Raw genomic sequence first — 11,719 nt, 5'->3', positions numbered from 1 at the left:
CTAAAATTCAAATTATAAAAGATACTAAATTTCAAAAGTTCAAATGGTTCTAATAGACTAAAACTAAAAGTTTAAATGAAATGCAAAATAAGAAAACAACCCAAAAAAACAGTTTTCTACTGGGGACAAAGGGGATCTGGGATTTTTCCCGCCTTAGGACAGGAGCAAGGTGCATGGACCTCGCTGGCGCGGTTGATGCCACGCTGCGCTCAGATGAACAGTACTTCACCAGTAGAGTCCCCTCCCTGTACGGTTGAGGCTCCCCTAACCAGTAAGTTAGGGGGAAGGCGATTAGGGTGCCAAAAAGCTCTAAACTCTTGTGGAGACGTCTGCAGGTTTGAAAGGAATATTCCCCCCATTACCAGTAAGTAAAGGGTGTGGCAAGGCTGTCAGTATGGGACAGCGGTTCAGTTCTAAGGGATTACCACCTCCTCCACAGGGAGGAACGTCTGAGAAAATATGAACCACAACGCACCAAGTGCATCAATATATGGGTTAAAACCTTTGCAGCTCTACAATATTAAAAGGACTGAGGAAGCAACAAAAGAGAAAAATAGGAAAAAAAAGACAATGGATGACAGGTATGTTAATAACTAACTGACTGACTGACAATACTTCTGTTTGTGCAAAATCTGAACCATGTACTAAACCTTTTCTCTGCCTCTTACACACATACACACACACACACATGGGGATTCGAGCGCTCCCTGGACATTAGACACCTGCCCTGCCCATGGCTTCACTCCTTCACTCCACCAGAGACGCTTCTTCAGCATGACCTGAAAGGGAGAGGTCCTGCCCGCCTGCTGCAGATGACAGTGTGAGAGTTTCCACCAGAACAAAACTCAGAAGAAGTCTGGTAAAAAGCCCAAAACCCACTGAGATGGGCAACAATGCTGTTTGCCAGAGCCAGAAGAGCGTTACACTGGACTCGTCTTGAGAGCACATCTTATGCAGACAGAGGAGAAACAGGCTGGAGCAAAGTTTTCCCTCCCTCTTGAAGAAGTTAAAGTGGACAAGGAAAGAGCAAATGTCCACCAACAGGCCAGTGGAGGGCCTGGGTTTTTGGACTGACAGAGGACTGTATGCCATAACAGTCCTACTCTGGAGCGGTCAAGAAACTGAGGGGGGTAACGTACAAACACACACACATTTGCAAATATATTTTCTGTTTTTCTGCAATGAAGAAAGCTTATTAACTGCTGCTGATGTGGTTTTAACGTTGACAGACGTAACAAGAGGTTAAATGTTATTCCTGTGTTAAAGAGATTCTTTTCAAAAAGTCATAAAGTAATTGTTTTAGAGAAACAAGTTCTCTCTCTCATCATGGTAGATTCACAGTCAAATATTGCTGCTAAAAGTCCTTAAAAGAAAGAGGAATTTTAAACACCTCCAAAACTCAGCGGTAATCAGCTGCTGGGAAGAGGTTAAATTAGCTGATTTTCCCACTCTTCTGATTTTATGAAGCCTGCTGACTTACACTGTACCTCATATCTGGTCCTGACAAAACTATGAAAAGCTTGGTTCTGCATTTTCTCCTCTGGGAAAAGAAAGAAAATCTAATCATTTCTGGGTTGCATTGAGATGTAAACACACTTGTTATTTTCTCTAACACCCCAACAGCAAACTGTTTCAGAGTAATAGGTTCAGTTAAACACATCTTCCCTGGCGAAAACCTGTAAAATGAGAACGGAAAGATGTATTTCTGGTTCTGAAGGTAAGAAAGAATCTAATTGGATAAGTGGTACCACAAAAACTCTAATATCATGTTCTCTACTCTGCTTAGAAAGGCCTTCTTCCAGAAACTGGAACTATTTCCCACCACAGAACCAGATTTTGAAGCATGCTTCTCCTTTAATCCAAAACAGATCTGTGTTGTTTTATTATAATGTCTGAAGCTCCTTATGAACTCTGGGTTAAAAGAAAATATGACGTGGGGCTAATTTAGAGCTGTGAACTAGTGATTGAAACTCTTAAACTCTTAAAAGGTTCCAAAATATTTAAGGTATTCAATCCATCCTCTCGGAACCAACCTCTGATAGCTGTCTATAGTGAATTTTATTGTTAATTTTTTATTATTAATCAATTCACTTTTCTAATTAAATTTTCTTATACTTTCCTTCATTGTCATTCAGTAAAATTTATTTTGTTGTTTTCTTCAGAGTTCGATAACATATGAACCAAATTTCATTATGATCGAAGAGGATGGATTGTTATGGAAAGTTTTCGTGCCTTGCTTTCTTTTCTACTAGATACTCTACAGGATCTGATAAAACTATCCAAATCCTTCTGTGTTATTCTCTTCTGCCTCCAGGGTTAGGACAGATGGTTCTGTTTAGTCTTACAGAGATGGTTTTTCAACCTTCTCCTATTCACTTGTATGAGATAACATGTGTGCCACACTGTGTAAGGTTCCATTTCCATTGTCAACATGTCTAGGACAACAGGTTTCACCTCGTCTCTCTGGGTCTCATGAAAGTTACCTTGAAAACTGTTGTAGCTTATAAGGAGAACCTTTGCTTTGTCTAGGCAGAACGATTTGGCAGCACTACTGAGCGCATCTCCAAAGCTGTAAAAAATCCTTCTCTCTTGCAAAATTATAATAAAGGTGATTCTGAGTGACAATCATCGGTCTCTGTCTTGGTAAAAACAAATTTTTTCTACAACACATCTGTCCTCCACAATTATTGACACACCTGTAGTACAGATGTTTTACAAATGTGAAAGACCTCATAAAATAGGAGTTTATGAAAACTTGGTGGCCCCAAGATGCCACTGCAATGTTTTTGTTACCTCTAAACCCCACTTTATGGCATGGCAATGTAAACCTGGATCCATGTCCAGCCTTGCTTGTAAAAGTTTGAGTATTTGAATTGTTTTTTTCTACTCCATCATGGTATGACTTAGTTTACTTCCTGTTGCCATTTTATGATAATTAACAAACTGATATCACTGTTACTTGAATGCCATGTTCTCTTGCCTTTCCCATTTTGCTAATGAAAATCTGAAAAGTGTTTTTTTTTTTACAGATGGGAGGGAAGGGTGAAAATTCAAACTATTAATTGTAAATCTGCTTAATGTTTTTTTTTTCTCTTGTGCAATAAAATAATGAAGATATTGCTAAAAAAAAAAAAAAAAAAAAAAGTGTGGTTTATAAATGAATTCAGGCTTCTTACTGTGGTATTTCTAAATAAAATAAAGTTCAATCAATTACCTTAAGAAGTCTCCAAAAAGTAATTTGAGACCATTTGTGTGTAATTTAAACTCTGTAAAGATCCAGTTCTATGAAGGACTCAGAGATTTGTTAGAAAACATTAGTAAACTAAAGGTATTGTTCAATCCATTCTTAGTAAGTTTAATCATGCACCAGGAGGAACCCAGGACCCACAGCACCAGCAAGAATCCAACAATGGGTCTAAGGATTTCAGTCAGGGTGCCACTGTTTATCCTATAGAGATCTGTGCCCCCCCTCCCCGAGACTAAAACTGACTAAACACCAAACCGATCATATTAAACAATGTTGCAGGCTGCATAACATTCACTGCAGGTTCTCCAGACCCTTTCACGTCAGTCACATGAGCTCAGGGTGATCCTGCTCTGGTCTGTGAAAAGAGCAGGGCACCAGTGCCAAAGCTAACAGTTCTGGTGTTCTCTGGCAAATGCTAGTCAAGCTCCATGGTACCAGTCAATGACCACAGGACCTACTAGAGGATGTCGAGCCCTCAGACCACCCTCATGATGTTTGTTTCTAATGGTCTGGTCAGAGACATGCATGCCAGTGGCCAGCTGGAGGTCACTTTGTAGGGCTCTTGCAGTACTCACCCTGTTCCTCCTCGCGAAAATAGCAGATACCGGTCCTGCTGATGAGTTAAGGACATCAGACGGTCCTGTGCAGCAAACCTTCGGGCAATGGTATGTATTGATGTGCCACCCTGATGGAGTTGGACAGCCTGTGCAGTCTCTGTAGGGTCCAGGTATTGCCTCATCCTACCAGTAGCATGATACCTGGAGGCAATACCAGTAACTACTGAAAAGCCTCTCAAAAAGATAAAGTGGGAAAAAGGTCTGCAACCTCCACCTGCAAAACCATTCCTGTGTTTGGGGTTGTTTCATTGTTGCCCCCTTAGTGTTGTTAATTTAATTAACAGTAAAACAGCTGACAGTAATTAACAAGCCCATCCACTGCCTTACTGACCAAATCAATACTCCACGAGTTTAACGGACTTGCTATTAAACTCAGATTAAAAAGTATTCCTTTAATTTGTTTGAGCAGTCTATATCCAGAGGTGGGCCTTTAAGTAACTTATACGCTGTGAATTTACCTATCAGACGCTTATATAGTCAAGACATCATCATGTGGGCTTTGACAATTTGTTTAAAGCCACAACAATTTTCATGCATGTAGCTTTATGAATCAGAGTGAAGAAGTGGAAAAATGTTGAAAACACATTTTCTCCCTCATTTAGTTGATAGAAATAAGTGTGATGATCCTAACAGACCTACAATGGGAAATGTATAGGCTGGTTCAATGTCAGTGAAGTGTCTAATGTCTAATTCGGTAATATCTTTAAAGCTTCTTATATGAGCTAAAGCTGAAAGTAGAGCATGAAAAAACATCAGTATTTCTGTGAATTAGGCTTCCATGAACGACAGATGTCTCTAATTCCATCTCTTTATTAATGTATTAACACATTAGCGATAAATGAGTTCCCCTGAGTCAGATAATGCTGCATGGTTATTTGCCATATATGCAAGCTCTAATGTTAGATCAAGGTGTATTACATTGTTTGACATTTTATCATGTTCACCAAGCAAAGTTAATAGAAAATAAATACTTATGTAACAGACCAAGTTGAACAGATTTCCCTAGTTTTATAGTTTATAGGTCCATTTTTCTTTTTTGTGCCTCTTACAGCAAGATGTCCTTGGCTCTGCCTTTTGGCATGTTTCAAGATAACTTTGTAATTTAACAAGGTTTCATCGCTTCCCCTTTGAAAATAATGCAACTATTTTATGACGTCTTTTTTATGGACTAAGTGACTGCTAATGTCCAGGGCTTATTAATTGTACAGTGAGTTAAGAGGATTTGTTTTTTCTTTTTTGACACTTTAATACGTCAGAGCATGTTTTAACAGCTTCTTTGTGCAGTATGTATTTATTTTTTCTATATTTAGGGAGACATCCCAGTAATGAGTAATACAATTATATATAGGTGGAATCATCCATTCATTAACTCTTGTTAATTAAAGATGACCAAATCACCAAAGTGGATGCTAGATTAGTTTTATTTGGAAGAGGACGGGTTTACAGTTCATATTGAAGAAGTTTGGTGATTCCTGATTTTTTTATGTCTTTCAGCCTTGAAATAAATTGTAGAATGATGTGGTAAAATCTGCTGATTTCACATCACAGATGAAGTCCACTGTGCAGTGCACTTATTTTAGCTTTGAACAGGGCCATCGGCTCTTTTCAATAACCCAGTAACGAACAGAGACGTACTTCATAGTCAGTGTCAGCTGCAGCTTTAAAGCTGCATTGAAAGCTCAGTTTTTGTTCACACTAAATTATAATTTAGCTTTTATGTAATGAAAGGAGTCCTGGCAAAAAAAACAGCTAATACTCACAGATAGACACTAAGTGCATCGTTTATTTCAGTGCTGAAATTTATGGACTGACAGAGCAGCTACATGAGATGTTTGGGATCAGCCTTCATACAAAATGATGCATCTGCATTTCTTGCTGATGTCAGAGAAAGGATGAGCTTTATTTAGACTTGTATTGAATCAGAACATTAATAGAAACATGTTTATTACAGAAACTTCACCTTTCAGAGGGCAAACCTCCACATTATAGTCTTCCCAAAGAAAAACAACACTTCTAACACCTCAACTGTGGAGATAATATCTACAGAATTTCTGATCCTGATTTGAAAGAGTCATGACTGGATGTTGGAATGCCAATTTCCTGGAAACGTCTGAAACAAGTTCCTATCTTGTCACTCTTTCACACTGTTCTCCTAGATTTACCCTCCAGAGGCGGACCGGAGATGTTGTCCTTTCAGCCCCTCTTCATCATTCAGCGTGATGCCATGATGCAGATGGTGGGACATAAAAAGATGTTCCCTACTGGACATCTGTGTGAAGTTGAAGCTAATTGAGGCTGTGTGCTGTGAACTGCTGAATGTGTTGCACAAAAAAAACCCTTCTTTTAGACCACGTTTGGAGAAGAAATAAGAAATAATCAGAGATGGAAAAATACTGCTTTTGATCTTCTAAATGTCTTTCATCAAAATAAAAATGTTAATTACTGTCTGCTTTATTTGGTAAGCTGTCATGTGATGCTAAACTGCAGAATCATAATTTAAGTGTATTGTGAAAAATAGAAATTGCTATGTGCTGGCTTTAATTGGGGATGTTGGGGATTATGATGTGGAGCCTGAAAGCGAGTTGTGGCTTCACTGGGAATATTCATACTCTTCTGCACTACGCCGTCCAAAGTCCATCCAACCGAGGTAATCTCTGTCTTTTATCCTGTGGCTGGGGCCCACAGCTCTGCTGCTGAGGGAGGATCTGATCTGGAAGGGAGAACCTAGAAGAAATCAAACATATTCACTGATGAAGACAGAGTTTTTTTTATCCTACATTTTCCACCTTTCACTCCTCTGTTAATAATGGTATGCAAACACTAAATGAGACAGTGTGAGTTAACCCATTTTGACATGTTCTGTTTCTATTTCTGTCCTTTTACCTTCTGCAAAAACAGTGAGCTCAGCAGGTCTCCAAACCACACAGAGCTGACTTAAAGGGGGGAAGTAGAGATGGAGAGACAGAGGGAGAGCGAAGAGAGTTCAGGAGGCAGTGAGACGAGTCAGGAAATGATGGAGGGGGGAAGGTTGTTTAAAAAGAAGTGGAAGAGACAGGGAGGAGGCAAGGGATGATGGAGAGCGGAAGCAGGAAGGAGGTGGGACACACCAGATGGTGGGATAGAGGCACAGCATGAATGACGGTTGACTGCAGACAGATGGGTACTAGGAAGAAAAGAAATAACAGGATGAACAGAAAGGTGCGTAAATAGTGGCGTGGTTGAAGAAAAGGACGTTCCCCCCAACGTCTTATTGTGCCTTTGTACCTCAGAGCACTCACCTTTTCTGGGGACGAGTCTAGCCAGGAGCTGGCTCAGGCTGTCTGGAGCCTCTGCGTTCTCATGGACCTGGCTGTAGCGGGTAAACTGGTCTGAAGGTGGCGCTGGAGCTGAGCGGGCCTGGCGTGTGTGGTTGGGTGACGGAGCATGGAGACTGTTTGTTAGGCGAGTTGTACTCTCAGCTCTCTGGAAAAAGAAAGGAAGATATATGGAAATTCCTTTTGAATTTAATTTCAGTAAAAACAAAAATATAAATGCAAATTTTTTTATATGTATGCCACTTTTAAAGCATGGAAGTAAACTGAGCAAAAATTTATTTTTCTTTATATAACTTATCTAATTTTAGCCTAATCTAATTTTCTTTCAGAAGTTTAACTCAAAAAATGCTTTTTTTCGTCTTTTTCTGTGTGTCAAGGTGTCAGATTTTTTTATGAACACCCCCCACTCAGTGTGTGTGTGTGTGTGCGTGGTGTGTCTTACCATTGACTGTGAAGGTAGACTCAGAGAGCCACTGGACAAAGCAGCCAGGATAACACACACGTAGATACCTACATTCATGACTGGATACAAAAGCAGATGAAAAGGAGAACAAAAATACAACAAAGTTAAATTCGCTGGAAATAATCTTCATCTTCTGCCTCTATTCAGAAGAGACCTACAAATGATTCGAGTCGAGGTAAAAGCAGCAATAAACAGTTTTATAGTTTACTGAAGACAAGCAACGGGGGGGAACAGATTACGGTTTGATGAAAATACGGCAAACAACGTTTTGTCTGTTTTACAGACTCTGGTGAGCTGCCAAAGAGTGATGAAACATTTTAATGTTTAACACACACACTTTGAGTGTGGCAGTGTCAGCGGTGAAGAAATCGCAAAGGAAATGTATTAATTATCCCAAAATCTTAATTTGGCTGCGCGCCTTGCTTTTGGGTTCAGATAATATTAAAATACACTCACTATGGGAATAAATAATATCTGTTCTTCCTCGTTTACAATTATCTCTTTCAGCAAAATAACTTATAATAAGGGGGGTGTAGAGGAAATATTTAATTTCATAACATTTAGAATATTATTAGTAGATTTATCATTCTGGAATGCAGTATTACATTTGGGAGAGTGATTCTGCAAATTTTCAAGCACAGTGAAGATCCTTCATTAGAGGTGATGAATGATGCTTCATATTAGAAAATTCTTCCAGAGGAAAAGTCCAATTAGATGAAAAGTACACCAGTTGCTTGGAGGCTTTCAATCTGCAGTAATTGGAAAATCCCACTGTGTCAGTCTGCATCTGGGCTATTATTACAGCCCAGCCCTCTGCAGACCTCTGTTTGCTGTTAGTCAACACCTTATTTCACTACATAATATTCTCATGTTGAACATAAAATGCACAGAAAATATGCTTGAAGCTGATCTTTGTAAAATGTTCTGGATAAGATGGCTGTGAGTTTTGCAGCCAGTCACTGTTCCCTGGTTATTCGCTGATTATTTCACATATTATCCCACCTCTGACTATGAATAGACCCAGTTGCTCAGATGAGCCATGCAGCTCTAGTTTTAATCGAAATTACATTGTGAATTGATCCGTAATTTCATCACTGGGACAGAAAACAAATGTACATTTCAATAATTTTATTGAAAGTGGCACAGTGGTGCTATAAGCAGTCATTCTTTCAATGCTAATATAATTCCTGAAAGCAGCTGGTTGTCTTTCATTCATTATTCATCAGGCTGATAATGATGTGCTCCTGTGCGTGAAAACCTTTTCACAACTCTGCAGCGCACATCTGAAACTCTGCTTTATTATATGTCCTAGTCTTTATCAAAACATTACTAAAATGCTAAACAAAAATAACAGAAATTTGGTTTCAGGCTAAAGAAAATTATTATTTCTTTCACTGAAATTGTTTTAACATTCAAAAAGTATGCAAAAATGTCTACCTCATATTCATCTTTATTTTTCAGCTATAAATATTCAACTATCAAAACACCTCACCACTTATAGTTAAGATATTTATGATAATTTTATTAAAAATAAAACCAATACAAGTGAATGTAAACAATAAGAGTTGTACTTTTGTTATTTCCAACAGAAATCTACAACTTCTGAGTTCCAAATGTAATCATTTTAAAAGAAACATGGAAAATTAGGGAAAATACTAAATAACTTTAACCCCCTTTTTAAAATATTGTAGCATTTAAGTCGTTTGTAAGCTAGAGGCAGCTCTATTTTTGCAAAACAAGGTTGAAGGACCAACTGCACATAAATTAGTATTTCTTACCTTCAGTTGTTGGCATAGACCAGGAGAGAAGGCTCTGAAGATGCTGAGTTTTGCTCCTATGCTCAGGATGAGAGAAAGTGAAGGAGAGGGAGGGGAAGCTTTAGTTTATATTGACTCAGAGGAAGTGGGAGGGGCCTGTACTGGTGGGTGGAGCCTGTGGATGGCGCAGAAACTGGTAGCACTGACGCCACTGAACACGCAGACATGCACACATACTGCAGACACACACCAACACGAAGACACAAAAGTTTTAACTATGGCAACTCTGATTGTAATGGTTATGGCTGACTCACCTAGGTTACAGAGAGAAACACTTGCACACATGCAAAGAAGGTTTTTATTGACGTAATCAGAAGTCTCAAGTGAAGACAAGCTAAAAGGCTCTATTACGTGTGAACTTCAGTGGATTGCAGTTGAAACACTTCAACATGTAGTTCAGAGTGAAATACTTTTTGCTTTTAAAAGCAGAAGGTATTGTTAAGGTATTGTTAAGGCCAAATTGGAATCTGGAGCTTTGTTTGCAAGTAACTACCAATAATCTCTACAGGAGTTCTGATAAAAACCATTGTGAAATGTGCCAAAAAGTAACTTAGAGAAAGTTTTAGTGAAACTTTCATTTTTTTGATACATGTGCAGCACTGGAACAGTTGGAAACAGAGAAGGTGTATGATCTTAAGGTCTCTAACACTGAAATAATAAAATAGAAACAGATCATTATGTCTGATGTAAAACATGCGGATGATTCTCTAAGTAATTCAAACACAGTGGGGAAATATGACAATTTCTGAAATATTATTGGTTATTATTAATCTTTCATTACTTATTTAAGCAGGGTGAGTTACAACAACGACAAACCCTGGTTCACAGCCAAACTCAGAAGGTTAAGACTGGATAAGGAAGAGGCCTTCAGGAGTGGGGACAAAGACATATACAGAGAGGCTAAGTACAAGTTTGGCAAGGCAGTGAAAGAGGCCAAACGACTGTACTCTGAGAAGCTCCAAAACCAGTTCTCAGCCACGACTCTGCGTCTGTCTGGAAAGGGCTCAGGTAGATCACCAACGACAAGCCGAAAGCCCCCCACTCCATCAACGACCGGCGTCTCGCCAACGACCTGAACGAGTTCTACTGCCGCTTTGAAAGACAAAGGGACAGTCCTGCAACCATCCCCCATGACACCCCCCAACTCCTGCAACTCTATGCGTTACATTAACGCTCAGCTTGGACTCCTGCTTTACTTGCACTGCCATACTTGCACACTGATCATCTGCACTGTTGTACTGCTCTGGCACCCAATACTGCTCTATATTTACTCTCACTCACTTAAAACTGTGCACATATATTTATATTATATTGTAGATATGTTTATACTGTTTAATTTGTACTGTATCGCACCGACTACGCCAAAACAAATTCCTTGTATGTCCAAAAACGTACTTGGCAATAAAAGCTTTTCTGATTCTGATTCTGATTCTGATTAAGTTTGTGCTTTAAATTTGCATTGAAACAGATCCTTTCTTAGAAACTAGACTTTGTCAAAAACGTTTCCATCCATTGGCCCCTCAAAGTCATAAAGTTGCCTTGTACCCTCAGGAAACTGCCCTAAAGCATAATGTTGTCAGAATCCACGGTGGCTGTGTGCAGGTTATGTGTGTGCTGTGCTGTTTATTCTGCTTCTCCATTTAGGGTGTGACGGGCAGGTGCTTCTGCACAGGTGTTCCTCATCTGTCAGCAATCAGCTGGGCTTCTTTAGAGAGTGGAGAGCCAGAGGAAGGCGTCAGCTCATTGTTGTTCACTCAGTGGTAAACGGCTTGACCCCTGCTTCTATGCAGTTTTGTTTTCCTTGAAAATTAATCGTTTCATTTATCTTCCTTGATCTACAGATCCAGCCTTGTCGGGTGTTTCATGGATTTTTCTTCACCAGCAGTCTGGAGTAGTTTCTGAAGGAGTGTGAAAGCTCAGTCACCATGCCTTCGACTTATGGTCCCTGCTCCTTTCCAGCTCCATCTTTGATCCTTGCCTGCAGACAAACTCATCACATCCTTACTCACACATACAGCATGAAAGGTTATAAAGATCAAATTGTAAAGTTAATAGAAAAGGATAAAATATAAGATAAATCTATATACAATTATTCCAACAAGTACTTTCACTTAGACTGCTAAAACGATTTCTCTAGCAACAGCAATTCTACATTGCAAGACGCCTCCAAGCACAAAGAGTTTAATTTTGAGTTTAATTTTGTCAAAATAATTTATCTGGAATACACCAAGTTTTCATAAATGATAAATATTGTGCATTTG

General features: G+C 39.2%; 1 protein-coding gene across 1 annotated transcript; it reads right to left on the bottom strand.

Moving 5' to 3' along the window:
- Window positions 1–5,627: 5,627 nt before the first annotated feature.
- LOC124865940 (cholecystokinin-like) lies at window positions 5,628–9,517 on the bottom strand. The gene is made up of 4 exons (XM_047361471.1): window positions 9,420–9,517; window positions 7,621–7,700; window positions 7,143–7,326; window positions 5,628–6,588 (listed from the first exon to the last, which is right to left on the bottom strand). The coding sequence occupies exons 1-4, from the start codon at window positions 9,433–9,435 to the stop codon at window positions 6,455–6,457; spliced, it is 414 nt and encodes a 137-aa protein (XP_047217427.1). The 5' UTR covers window positions 9,436–9,517; the 3' UTR covers window positions 5,628–6,454.
- Window positions 9,518–11,719: the final 2,202 nt, after the last annotated feature.

The sequence above is a fragment of the Girardinichthys multiradiatus genome, chromosome 3 (assembly GCF_021462225.1).
Source record: "Girardinichthys multiradiatus isolate DD_20200921_A chromosome 3, DD_fGirMul_XY1, whole genome shotgun sequence".
NCBI classification, from domain to species: Eukaryota; Metazoa; Chordata; class Actinopteri; order Cyprinodontiformes; family Goodeidae; genus Girardinichthys; species Girardinichthys multiradiatus.
The sequence above is the reverse complement of the archived record's forward strand: the minus strand, read 5'-3'. Positions and strand labels throughout refer to the sequence as shown.

Coding starts and splice junctions, on each gene's coding strand:
- LOC124865940 (XM_047361471.1), bottom strand. Junction 7,327..7,620: donor GTCTACCTTCACAGTCAATG/GTAAGACACACC, acceptor TTCTTTTTCCAG/AGAGCTGAGAGTACAACTCG. Junction 6,589..7,142: donor TAGACTCGTCCCCAGAAAAG/GTGAGTGCTCTG, acceptor GATTTCTTCTAG/GTTCTCCCTTCCAGATCAGA.